At 25.3% G+C, this 14,281-nt stretch overlaps 1 protein-coding gene across 1 annotated transcript; it reads left to right on the forward strand.

Moving 5' to 3' along the window:
- Positions 1-3,218: 3,218 nt before the first annotated feature.
- LOC111680265 (myophilin) lies at positions 3,219-13,609 on the forward strand. The gene is made up of 3 exons (XM_023441899.2): positions 3,219-3,333; positions 12,778-13,098; positions 13,158-13,609. Exons 1-3 carry the CDS (start codon positions 3,328-3,330, stop codon positions 13,338-13,340), a joined length of 510 nt encoding a protein of 169 aa, XP_023297667.1. The 5' UTR covers positions 3,219-3,327; the 3' UTR covers positions 13,341-13,609.
- The last annotated feature ends 672 nt before the right edge of the window (positions 13,610-14,281 follow it).

Below are 14,281 nucleotides of genomic sequence, written 5' to 3' on the forward strand. Positions count from 1 at the left end.
TTAGTATTTTAATTATATTAATTTTTTTTATTAAAATTTTTTGTATTTAACATGAAAAGATAATTAGAGTTGAAAACACACAATCGAGAGCAGAAATATGCTAGAACTTTATATAAATATTTTATTTTGTTGTTTGGCATTTATCGTTTCCTGTTGATTAATATATTTTTAAAAATTTTGCTTTCAATACTGCTATTATTTTATTAGCTGATGTCTTTGTTTGTTTTATAAAAAAAAACATACTTATAATTCAAAGTAAATAATATTTAATGAAAATTACATATATTTTTAATATTTCTCTATTAAAATTAAAGTTTTATTTAATATTATTTTACTGATTATTATTATTTTTTTTTTTTTTGTAAAATTAAAATTTATTTATTTTGTTAATTTAATATTTAGAAAATATGGGACTGTTTCCAAAAGAACAACTTTTAACAATTTTGTATATTAAATTTACAGTTAATGTATTGAATAAAACTTTACGCTATACAATTTGTTACATTTGGCAGATGCCACAAAAATTTTAGCAAGTTCGCCAATTTTTTCGAATTAAAATTTTAATGTTTTCTGTGAAACATTTTTATAATTTAATAGTTTCCCAGATATACGAAATTTTTTATTTCATTTATATCAGAGGTGCCAAGCCTCTCGTTAAAAGTCTACCATTTATTCTATAAATGTTTATATGATTGGAAATTTTCTAACTCTAATGGTTAGACGAGTTTTTATTTCATATGGTTAGTAAGTTTTGCTGTTTGTTTGTCTGAAAATTTTTTCATTTCTTAACTAAATGTCCCAAGAAAAATTTTAGAACTTGTTAGAACAACTACTAGTTCTAGAACGAGTAAAAACAGAACCACTTCAGATTCTTACACAACGGCTTTGGAAATAGTAGTGTCGCCATTACTTCAGGAACCCGTTCATTAGAATATGGTTTTTAAATGTTAGTTAATAAGTTAGTCAGTTTGAAAGGAGAATGTGTATACATCAAATCCGAAGAAATACACCTAGGCCTCTATCGGGCCTGTTATACGCTCCTTAACTAGTGTCTCAGGTGGGAATCGAACCCACCACTTCCGGTCTACCAGACTAAAACACTAACCGCTAACCTACCGGAGGCCTCTGTGGTTCTTAAATACTTCTAAATAGTTTTCATGGAACTTGTTCTTTGAAACTAGTTATTCATTGCTACTACACTAGTTCAATGGAACGCATTCTAGTTCCGATACAAGTTCTTGGAATTGAAAAAAATGTCAAAAAATTAAAAATTTACAAACTTATTTTTATCAAAATAGAAAACGCATTCCAATGTATATTTTTGCATTCCACTGAACTGCAAGATATTAAAGAGCTCCCTAATTGAATGGTACCGATAGAAGAGAAAGTTAGCTGCATGCAACGTATATCCTTACAAAAAATATTTTAAAAGATTAGAGATGTGGAAGAATTATATTAAATTTTATGTAAGATGTGTATATATATGTACGTTTTGTAAATAACATTGGTACAATAGTAAAAATTTCTCCTAATCTAGTAATTTCAAACAAAAACGCTAAAAAAAAGAAATATTTGTTTATACGTTTCTAAAGCTTTCCTAGAACTAGTTCCGAGGATGACAAATTTAAACAAAAATCATTGATTAAAAAACTAGTTCCAGAAGCGTTCCAAAGAATGAGTGACTACTCTATAACGCTTCCTCAGAATCAGTTCTAAAGGTTCATTGACAAAATCATTGGTCTCAACGCCAAACTAGAACGAGTTCAGTCTAAAATCATATGTTCTAGAACTAGTTGTAGAACTAAAACAATTTTTCCTGGCGTAGCATGTCTTAGAAATGTTTTTAAATGAACCTCATATATTTAATTTTATAATTTATTTTTTTATACTGATTAATTTATATACAACTTTTTGCTATTTTTAATTTGAAAATTTAATTATGAGTTCCATTAAAAATTCTAAAGAAAACAAAATAAAATTGATTTAGTAGCAAAAAAGTAGAAACACAAATAAACAAAAATATATATGTACGATATTCAAATATGTATATCATTGACTCTTTAATAAAAAAAAAATAAAAAAATCATCAAATAAGTAAATATTAAAAAAACTTTTATTATAAAGATATAATTTGTTTATTTTTAAAAAATGAAATAATTTTCATAAAAAAAAAAACAAAAAGATTACTGGATAAGAGGAAAATATTTTAAAAATAAAGAAAGAGAATATATACAAAGGTCTGTTACAAAATATTGTAAATATTTGGAAACAAATATTTTCCAAAAAAAAACCAAATAGTTTTTCAAGTAGCTGTATATAAAAAAGTACCAAAAATCAAATAGTTTTTCAAGAGGCTGTACTTAATATATAACCACACTATTTGTGTGTTTGCTTAAAAATTATTATAAAATATTTGTGCTGTTTAGGGAGTACCAGCTCTGATGGTCACCCACGCGCCACTCTAGACATTTTTGAACGATTAACGAAATTATTGAAAAGCCTTCAACTTGTAGTCATAGGAAAGTATAATAATATACGTAATTTTGAATGTTTATATTTATTTCATATTATATTGTCTGAAAACATTAAAAAACTAAGGTGAAAATAATTTAAATGTTTTACCTTTGAAAAAAAAGCCATAAAAATAACAATCATAATGAACCTGAACTTGAATTTTAAATAATGAATTCTATATAATTTTCAGTATTTTTTTTTCTTAATAATTTCTGTTTAAAAACACTAAGGGAAATTTAAGAATTTACTTCCGCTGCTAAAATTTGTGGTGGTGTTGTTGATTTGAAATTTTTTAAAACATATTAGTTTGTTTTATTGTTAAGTAGTGTAATAAAATGAAATAAAATGTAGCATTTAGTTAAGAAAACAATTTTAACGCCTACATTAAGTTCATTAGAATTTTTAGTGTTTTTCCTAGCCTTTGGTTTTTAGTTTATTTTTCAAAAACAAACTAAAAATTGACGTCATTATTGTCTTCCAATCTGCTGAATGATCTTCATTAATTCATTAGAAAATTGTGGCCAATAGTTTTTACACACAAACCCACACACAGACTTTTTTGTATATAAAATTTTACCAAAATATTATGTGTTTCTTTTATTTGCATTGTTTTTTCTGATTTCAAAAAAAAAAAAAAAAGAAAATTGCTTTTGCTTAGATATTTTTTTTATTCTGGTATGAAATGGAAAATTGTGGCGTATTTTTGCGTCAGTCGTTTATTCGGTTGCGATCGTTAAAGACAAATTAGCAAACGTTCCATTTTAAAATTTTTTTACTTTTCAAACGTTATCCTTTTATAAATAAATAATAAAAATGGCTGTAAGTGTTTAAATATTATTTACGAAATATTTATTAATAAATAAAAAAAACTTTCACAATATAAAATTATATTGTAAAAAACATATATATATATTATATATATATATATATATATATATATATATATTATATATATATATATATATATTATATATATATATATATATAAAACGAACAGCTGAATCCTGTGTATAATTAAATTAATGTTAAAAAATGAATTCAACAGAAAGTCAAGCATTAAAAACCACTTGAGCGTATGATTGACAATTAATTCAACAATAAAAAAAAAATAATATTATACTGAAAAATGAAAACATTGCGGCGTTCTACCAATAATTTTGAAATAATTTTATGTTTATTAATGTTTAATTTTATATAATTTTATACAAATTTATTTTATACACTTAACTGACTTGCAGTACAAATTGTTATTCAACTAGCACAATTTACTGTGAATTTATGTTTGCATTAATCATACAACACGTTTGTTAAAATTAAAAAAAATAAGTGTTTTAGTTACCACAAATTTACTACAAGTTTTTACTTAATTACTATAGTAATAGTATTTTGGTAGAAATATAAAAAATTTTAAAATGAATTTGTTTTATGTTCAATAGGGTGATTGTAGCTTTAAGGTTAAAATTAAAGTGCTACAAATAATGAAAATAGGCGGAAAATATCTTTTGAAATAGTTTTCTGCGATACAATGTGATTTATACTGGACTTTAGACCAGACTAGAGTAAATTAGACTGGCCTAGACTTGACTACACTGGACTATAGACTTGACTAGAATTAGATTATAGACTAAACTATAGCTGAACTATATACTAGACTATGGACTAGACTATGGACTAGACTATGGACTAGACTATGGACTAGACTATGGACTAGACTATGGACTATACTATTGACTATACTATGGACTATAATATGGACTAGACTATGAACTCGACTATGGATTATACTATATACTAGACTATAGGCTGTAGACTAGCCTATAGTCTAATCTATAGTCTAGTCTTTAGACTAGACTAGTCTTTAGACTAGCCTATAAAAATAATTAGAATATAGACAAGACTAGAGACTAAATACTTAACTACACAACTATTGACTAGACTATAAACTAGACTTGACTACTATAGTGTATCTTATAAACTATAGACTAGAACATAGATATGGAATACACTATAGACAAGATTATAAATTTTATATATTTCTTAGTTTTATTATACCCTACATCACTTTAGTGGGGTGGGTATATTGGATTTGTGCTGATGTTTGTAACATACAAAAATATTCGTCCTATACCCACCTTAAAGTATACCAATCGGCTTAGAATCGTTTTCTGAGTCGATAAAGCTATGTCCGTCCGTCTGGCTGGCTGTCCATGTAAACTTTGTGCGCAAGGTACAGGTCGCAATTTTCAAGATAATTGGATGAAACTTGGCACGCGCATTCATTTTTTGGCCCAAGGACGAAGCCTATTGTAAAAGGATATAATAAATAGCCCCAAAAAACCGTGCCCCCAAAATAGGGCCTGTGGGCTCATAACTAAGTTAAATGTTATTTTATGTCAACAAAATTTTTAATGACATTACCGATTTTTGTAATGATCAGGCCTCATTTGACGCTGGCCCCCATACAAACTCCTTTCAGAAAATGACTAGAAGGTCAAAATTCACCTATAAACACTAATAACACTTTTAAGTTCTACATAAGTAAATTTGAAGTAAACGTAGATTCCTCTACCAACATTTATAAGGATAGGCCCATACTTTCCCCTACTCCCCTTTGAGCCTTCTTAGAAAAAATCTTTATTTTTGTAAAAAAATGTAAAAATATTCCGGAATTAAGTTAATAAACAAATCAAATGTTTTTTTAAATAATCCTCATTTTTAACATACTGACTGGTGACACCAGTCTGGTGTAGGGTTTCATATGGTCAGCTATGTCCGACTATGCATTCATACTTTCTTTTAATTTGTACCAACCTAATGATTTTCTTAATAGTTCTTAACACTCCTTCTCTACTACAAGTGACTGCTACTAGACCATATACATATGTATGTATTTACCATAAAATTATTAAATTTAATTTGAATATTAAAATGAATACAAAAATATATATATATAAATTAATCATAAACTTTTAAATAGTTTTAACAAAATTTTCCTGTATTTTTGCACTCAAAAACAAACCACAAAAAATATTTTTGTGGCCTTAAAATTTAAAATAAAATAACGAATCTAAATGAATCGAAATGAAATTATAATTTGAATATATTTATTTCATTATTTATTTGTTGAACTTATACCAAAGTTGTAGTAGTGTTGTTAAAATATTGGCTAAATGGTTAAAGAGTAAAAAACACATGCATAGCTACTTTAATTGGTATAAGTTTAAAATAAGTAAGTAGCTAATTGGATCCATTCGGCATAAGTTTTTAAATCGTTAAGGTTTCAAATTTTCTTGACAAAACATTAAATATTTTTTTCAAGATTTTCAAACTTAACAGGTTAAAAATTCTTTCTTATAGAAGAATGTAGGAATAAAAATGTATTTTTCTTAATTTTCTATGTATTCGAGTCATGAATAGTTGTCAAGCTTTTTTACTATATAATAGTAAATATATAAATGCAAGAATAAAACCACTTTTTTGTTTGCATTTTGTTAAAAAATTTCAAAAATTCACATTTAACCGATCAACAACACAAATATTTAAATGACTATTTTCATAAATTGCCTTTTAACACTTTGTAATTGAGAGAGAGAGAGTTCGCAAATAAATTACATGTTAAATTTATTTTAATAAATAAATTACAAGTTAAATTTATTTATTTTGTTTTTTTGTGGGCAAGGGAAGAATTTTTTAATTAATAAAATAAAAATTATAATAACAATGGTAGACCATTATAAACAAGCAAACATTTAAAATACATTTACACTTTTACATATTTTTAAACCAAAAAATAAACAGAATTCTTGCGTATTGAAAATTATCATCAATATTGATGGTTGGGCTATGGTTCAAAATATCATCATTTAATAAATTTAAATAATTAAAAATCTATTTTCAATAGTTTACCAAATAATATAACATCTTCCAAAATATTCGCATAAAAATTATTATTAAATTTAATTAATTTTATATTAGTTTAACCTTTAATATTATTTACACACATATACATACATACATATGTATTAACTAATAACATTTATTTGTTTAGCAAAAATTTTAAACTTCTAAAATTACATATATTTTCCATTTTTTCGAAGGTCAGCATAAAACCAACAATATTTTATGATCTTATTATTTTAAGATAAACATTGAGTTCAATGTATAAATATTATTTTATATTGCTTTTTGCCTATAATTTAGTTTTAATTTGGTTATTCATTAATTAAATGGAATTTGTTTATAGACATTCACATTAAATGTATGTAATTATATATGTACATAGAATCTATAAACATACATTAATACATATGTACGTATGTATGTATGAATGTTTGTATAAATGTACACAATAGAGTAGAGATAAATAATACCAATAAAAACAATAATTGCAAATACGAAATAAAATGGAAAAAATAAACAGCATAAATACATAAAATAAATAGAAAAAATAAAACAATTTAATTAAATTGTATAATTGGTAAAATAAACAATAAATTTAGTTGTTGAAAATGCAATTTATGTTTTTGAGAAAATTTAATTTCTAGCAAAAACAGCTATACCAACAACAACAAGAAAAGCTTAAAAACTAAATAAATTATTTTTGGAAAAAAATAAACGTGCAAGACAAACATATTCAATGCTAGAGGAATTAAACCGAATTAAGGTTTAAGTATAAAAATAGTATTATTGTTTAAACAACAACAACTACAAAAAATAATTAAAATTGAATTTCAATTTAGTAATTAAACAAACAAATTTTTAATAATTTTATATTTAAGTCTGCAGTGAACAAAAAAAATTTAGAAAAATTCTTCCTTTAGATTTTTTTTGGTAAGACAGACAGACAAAAGGAGGGACAGACGCGATCATTAAACTTTTTCAAGAAAATTTTCATTAATCTAACAGACAGATGGACAAACATGACTAGATTCTTTCAAAAGAAGAAAAATACATATATGTATGGGAAAATTTCATATTTATTTTAAATTCTATTTTTATAACCATGCAGACAGACAGACAGAAAATACTACAAATTAGTTACCAATCGAAAGACAAAATCAATATACCATCGCATATCGATAATTATAATAAAAAAACTTTTAAACAAAATAAAAATTTCCAAGGAAAAATTTTAGAGTTTGTTAGAAAAACTACTAGTTCTAAAACGAGTGAAAACAGAACCTCTTCAGATTCTTAAACAACAGTCTTCGAACTAGTAGTGTCGCCATTACTTCTAGAACCCGTTCTTTAGAATATTGTTGTGGTTCTCAAATACTTGTAAATAGTTTTTAAGGAACTAGTTTTTTGAAACTAGTTATACATTGCTACCACACTAGTTCAATGGAACGCATACTAGTTTCGAAACAACTTCATGGAATTAATTAAAAAAATGTAAAAGAAAAATGAAAATTTATAAACTTATTTTTATCGAAATAGAACTAATACAATTTTTCCTGGGATGGTTTAATTATTTAAAAACGTATTAAAGTTTTTAACAATATTTTAGATCACGTTCTAAATATTCACTAGTATAACTTTTTCATCTGCCATAACGATTTAACAATAACTACAAATAACATTTGTTGAAATATTAAAAAAAAAATATTTTTCATAATTGTTTAATTGCTTTAAATATTTCAAATTGTTGTTTTTTTTTCGCTTAAATGTTTAACAACAGAAACAAAATGAAAAGTTGTTGTTTTATTTTTAATTGTTGGTTCACAAACAACATATTAATTTATTTTCCTTTAAATATTATTAGTCTTTTTTTTATTGTTTGCTTCTACCTCAAACTTTCGATGCTGATGGCAAACCACAAACAAATGATTGATGGATTTTTCTTTTGGCGACAAGTGGTCACAAACTACTTGACATTTGTGTATTTCAATGCTATCGAAAGTTGAAATATATTTATAAATATATATATTTTTTTTACTTTAATGTTATTGCTGCAGGTTTAATTTTCAAATGAAAACTATAAACAAAAACAATGGAACTATAGCCGTCGCAAATTTTTTAGTATAAATTTAATTTATATAAAAAAGCAACAGCATCATCGCCACCATCATCACCACTCAGTCGTCAGTGGTGGAAAAAACAAAAAGAAATAAGTGAAAATATTTTACTTAAAATAGATTTATGTATATGTTGAAATCATATACATTGTATAATATATTGAATGACAACAATAACAAATATCAACAGTAATAGCAGCATAAACAAACAAAACTAACATACAACAATAAACAAATATTTATCAAAATCTATTTGAAGCATGTGTTGAGCAGTGACAATTTTTGATATTATTATTATTATTTTGTATTATTAATATTAAAGCCATAGAAGATTACAGAGGCTATGTAACAAAAAACTAGAGTTATTAATAGAACTCTTTAAACGGATTTTTGAATTTTAAGAAATTCTAAGATATGTGGTTAGTTTATGTAATTATCCATAAATAGTAAGTCTTTCAATTAATTTCTGTGCCTAGAACTTTTTCAAAAAAGTTCTAGGATTTTAAAGATAATCCAATATTTCGGATGCATTAAGAACTTTTTAAGCTTAAAGGGAAATGGAAATGAAAAAGATCTATATATGAAAATGGTTTTTCATCCTATTTTGGATAACTTTTTCTAAAAAAAAAAACAAACAAACAATGGAATGAATCATTTATTGCATGTTTATTAGATTAAACTGCTATTTCATAGCAAATAATCAAAATTTTTGAATCACACAGTCTTGAGTGCCAACTACTCAAGCTTTCTGCTTCAACAAGATGGCTACAACTCATCCGCTTGAAACCGGATGCTCCTGCTAATTTTTTTAGGAAGTGAGTTATGATGCTACTCATGTAGTCTTTCGGTATGTTGTGTCTGTTATTACTGGCAATTTTTGTTAACCAACAAGCCAAAATTCAGTCTTATTCAATTTTCCTTCTGTTTGTCTGTCTGTATATCTGTCTATCTATATGTGTCTGAGTCCTACTGTATGTATATCTTAGAGATTTTAATCTTCAATAATAATATTAGGCGTGGTTTCGAAAATTTAAATGAAACCATAATCTAAACAAAAACACTCCTGTATGTTGTGGTTATATTTAGTTTTTATATAGAAGCAGTCTAAAAATCTGTACAATAAAAATTTTTATATATGCCGTCAAAAAAGACTTAAGTGTTGTATTAAATACATTTACTTTTTAGCACGCGCACATTATATTGTTGTACTATATATGATGATGATGTTAATGCTGTGTGTGTTTGTTTTTAGACAATTTTCAAAAAATATACATATTTTAATATTTTGTATATTTTTACTTTTAATAAAAATGTTTGTACATACATACACTTATTATATTTTACGCTTTGATAAAATATTACATTTATTTGCAAAAATTATAAAAAAAGCACATATGTACAAAAATATACAATTTTATACTTTAACTATGTGTACATATGATTGTGGATTAAAGCAAATTTTATAATAAAAACATACATACATATACATTTTTTTCAATTTCATTATTACTTTAAATTTATTTTGTCGGAAGAGTGTTTGTGATAAATTCAATTTTTTATATAAAATTTTTCTACCATTGTCCTATACATTAAAGTATTTAGTTGTTATATGTTTCTGTACTTATATCTATATATGCTGTCTGTTTTGGTATATCATATACACTTTAACTGTAGTTTTATTTTTTTTATATATAAAATTCATTAATTTTTCTTTATATTTTTATTTGTTTAAATACACATTTTTTTCCTTATACACTCGTTAGTTTCTATATTTTGTATTTTTTGTATAATTCTGTTGCTATTTTTTTCTGTTTTTATAAAACATAAAAATATTAATTTTAATTTGTTGCTGTTTTCCAACTCCATTTGCTGGTTATAATTGTTGCACGTTGCAGCCATATTTAGCAAAAAAAAAAAAAAAATTAAAAGGAAAAAAATTAAAGGGAAATACTGGCAAACACTCTGTTATTAAATGACTTTATGGTCATAATATTAAAACAATTTGTTGTCATATTAATGTGTGGTAAATTTTTAATAAAAAACTTAAATTTTTTTAATAAAATTTTTATATCATTTGCTTTGTTTGCAACTTTAGGGGAAATGTAATTTATTACACTCGTGTTAAGTGAACTTAAATAAAAAAGAGCTTATAGGATTTTTTACTTTAAACTGAATTTGGAAATAAATATCAACAATTATGAAAATTTGTCTAAGGTTTTTATTGGCGTTAATTTCTACTTAATTTATTAGTTTACATATATTACGATTTTAATGGAACGTAAATGGTTATTTTATGCGCGGAAATCTTTATATTATCTTACAATTTCTATGTTTCAGGTTTTGGAATTTGTAGAACTAGTTCAGCTCTATTTCAGTTCTAGTTCAGTTCTTATTCAGTTCTAGTTCAGTTCTAGTTCAGTTCTAGTTCAGTTCTAGTTCAGTTATAGTTCAGTTCTAGTTCAGTTCTAGTTCAGTTCTAGTTCAGTTCTAGTTCAGTTCTAGTTCAGTTCTAGTTCAGTTCTAGTTCAGTTCTAGTTCAGTTCTAGTTCAGTTCTAGTTCAGTTCTAGTTCAGTTCTAGTTCAGTTCTAGTTCAGTTCTAGTTCAATTCTAGTTCAGTTCTAGTTCAGTTCTAGTTCAATTCTAAGTTAGTTCAGGTTTCGATATGACAAATACTTTTTTATTGTTATTTTTTTATTTAAAAAGTATTAATATTTTCAGCATAATAGTAAATATATAATTATTAAAAATTTTTTTAAATATTTTTCATTTAAATATATTTTAGTTTTTATGAATATAGGATTTCCGTTGCTTCTAATATGCATTGTTATGTTTAAAAATTTTATTTTGTCTATTTATTAACCAAGTTGCATGTTATTGTTTTTATTCTAAAACAAACAAAAAAAAAAATTGTATACAATTTGCAAGAGACTGCTGCTGTATTTTTTCGGTTAATGTGTTTAGACAAAGTTTATGACTGGGTCGTGTGCTTAATATAAATATACATATAGAGCAATACAGTGGGTAAAAAAAGTAGCACAATAATAAAATACAAAAAAAATTTTGATGAGCTAATTTGGTCAAAAATTTAATTTTTATACAAATATCTTAAATATGTTTTACAAACTAATTCTAACTAGAGCAGTGGGTTTTCTGTACTTTATGGAAGCAAATAGTTCCTCCTCCTCTTTCGGCATAAACTTTTTTTAGCCAGACAGTGTATATACATATAAGTATTTGCCGCATTCAAGTGGGTGTTGCGTTGTATACAAGTTGGTTTGTTTTTATTTTTTGTATATTTTTGTTACTTCTGGCCCACAGCCAATTGGCTTAATTAAATTAAACAGATTTTTGAGTTAGAAACAAATAAAAAGAATAAAACTCATATAAAAAAACATAAACACCAAAAATAATGCTTAACAAAACATACAAATCAGAAAAAACAAAATTTGAACAAGAAAAGCAAACGGAAAAATAAAATAAAGTAAATAATTCCAGAAATGCAAACAAATTTTGGCACAAATTCAATGTCATAGAAAAGTTAAATAAATATTTTCTCGAAAAATCTAAAAACACTTTATTCGACTTGGAAATTTTACAAATTCGTAAGGAATTAGCTTTATTTTTATAGTACTATTATCTCTATAATAAAGATTTTAATAGATGTAAAAATATAGTTTGTTATCATGATGAGAATTATCTTCAGAAAATGCACTTTTGTTTAAAAAATTTATTTTATTTGTTTTTTTTTTCATTAATCTTTATCCATCTTTCCGAGATTTCTTTTTTGTTTCATAATTTTCATTTTAATTTTTTTGTACGTAATAATTAACCAGAAAACAATTTAATATTTATAGGAGTGTATGAGGAAAAAAGCAACTAGACCACAAACTCACACAGCTCTTGAATTTTAAATAATTTCTGATTATTATCAAATTGTGGAACAAGTTATAAAAATACACAATGAAAAACTGCAAGTGTGTGGAAAATCCATTATATATTTTGCATATTTTAGTTTATGAAATGCAATTGGGATTTAAATTATAATAAATTCATTGTAACATTAATATTATGAATTTAAATTAATGTTTATAGAGAAATTGTATAAAAATTAAAATAATATTAAGTTAAAATGCAAATTTTTTTAAACAGTAAATGGCAACGAAATTGAAAATTTAAATTCTATATTTATTTCATTTTTAATTAAAAAGTATACAAAAGGATTAATTTGAATTATGTTTTTATTTGCAGCCCCGCAACAAGGAACAAGAACAAGAAGTCTTGAACTGGATCTTCGAAGTTTTGGGTGAAAAAGTTCCCGCCGGCAATTATGAAGATATCTTGAAGGACGGTATTGTTTTGTGCAAATTGATTAACAAATTGGCTCCCGGCTCTGTTAAGAAAATCCAAGAACGTGGCACCAACTTCCAATTGATGGAAAACATCCAAAGATTCCAAGCTGCCATTAAGAAATACGGTGTACCAGAAGAGGAAATCTTCCAAACTGCTGATCTCTTTGAACGTCGTAATATTCCCCAAGTTACCTTGTGCTTGTACTCTTTGGGCCGCACAGTAAGTTAATACTTTCATAGAACTTAAAGCATAATATTAATTTGATTTTTTTATTTTAGACCCAACACCATCCTGAATACAATGGCCCCTCTTTGGGTCCCAAGATGGCTGAGAAGAACGAACGCACCTTCACCGAAGAACAATTGCGTGCCCACAATGCTGAACTAAACTTGCAAATGGGCTACAACAAGGGTGCCTCCCAATCTGGCCACGGTGGTTTCGGCAACACCCGCCACATGTAAACTTAATGTTTTCCCTATCATTATTTGTCTTAAATTAAGTTTTCATCTTGTTTATCATATTCGGTTTTTTCCGTTTTGTTATCACATCAGAAATATTAATATACATTTAATTTAATGAATTTCGTGTTTTCTATTTGTTTTATTTAGTTTTCTATAATTATAAGCATCTTTTGTAATGTCATGTAGTTATTTCCTTTTTTTGTTCTTTCTTTTCGTGTTTTTCTAATTAAGTAAAATAAATATTAATATATTAATAATAATAAAAAAAATTACCAAAAATAACAAAAATTTATTCTTGGGCAATAAATAAACCATTTAAAAGGTGTTAGATAGAAACTTCCTTAGATTGTCTTTAATATATTCTCTACATAATTTGGTATTTTAGTTGTCTGTTTAAGAGTATGAGCCTTAAAGCCTGTGTCAACACCTGAATATATTTAGATAAGCTTAATAAATATCAAGGTCGGACTTTAGTTTGTTTATTTTTTAGCAAAGCAACCAACCTACAAGATAAACAAATAAACAAACAAACAATAACAAAGCTGTAGACATCAATTCGAAAAAATATAATACGTATATACACTTAGAGAATATACTGGCATTTAATGATGAAATTCAGTTATTAAAGAAATTAAATAGATTATGCCTAAAATTATGCCACAATTATGCTAAAATGTATTTTTCGTTAATGTTATAGCGTGCAGTAAAATGTTTTTAAAAGGAATCAGTTTGCAACATTGCAGTGATATATCATTGTATCGTTTATGTTGTCATAAATTTTTTAATTTAAATGTTTGCAAAAAATATAAAAACATCAAGTAACGATGAAGTGGCGTATACATTATATTTGAAAAATTTAATAACAAGTATACGTAACCACTGATAAGTTATATGAACAAAAGACTAATTGAAGAACTATGAAAGCAAACATTAACAAGCAT

This window comes from Lucilia cuprina, chromosome 4 (assembly GCF_022045245.1).
Source record: "Lucilia cuprina isolate Lc7/37 chromosome 4, ASM2204524v1, whole genome shotgun sequence".
NCBI lineage: Eukaryota > Metazoa > Arthropoda > Insecta > Diptera > Calliphoridae > Lucilia > Lucilia cuprina.

Bases quoted from the DNA above. Each gene is read 5' to 3' on its own strand.
- LOC111680265 (XM_023441899.2), top strand. The intron at 13,099-13,157 runs GTAAGTTAATAC...TTTTTATTTTAG, and splicing joins TGTACTCTTTGGGCCGCACA to ACCCAACACCATCCTGAATA.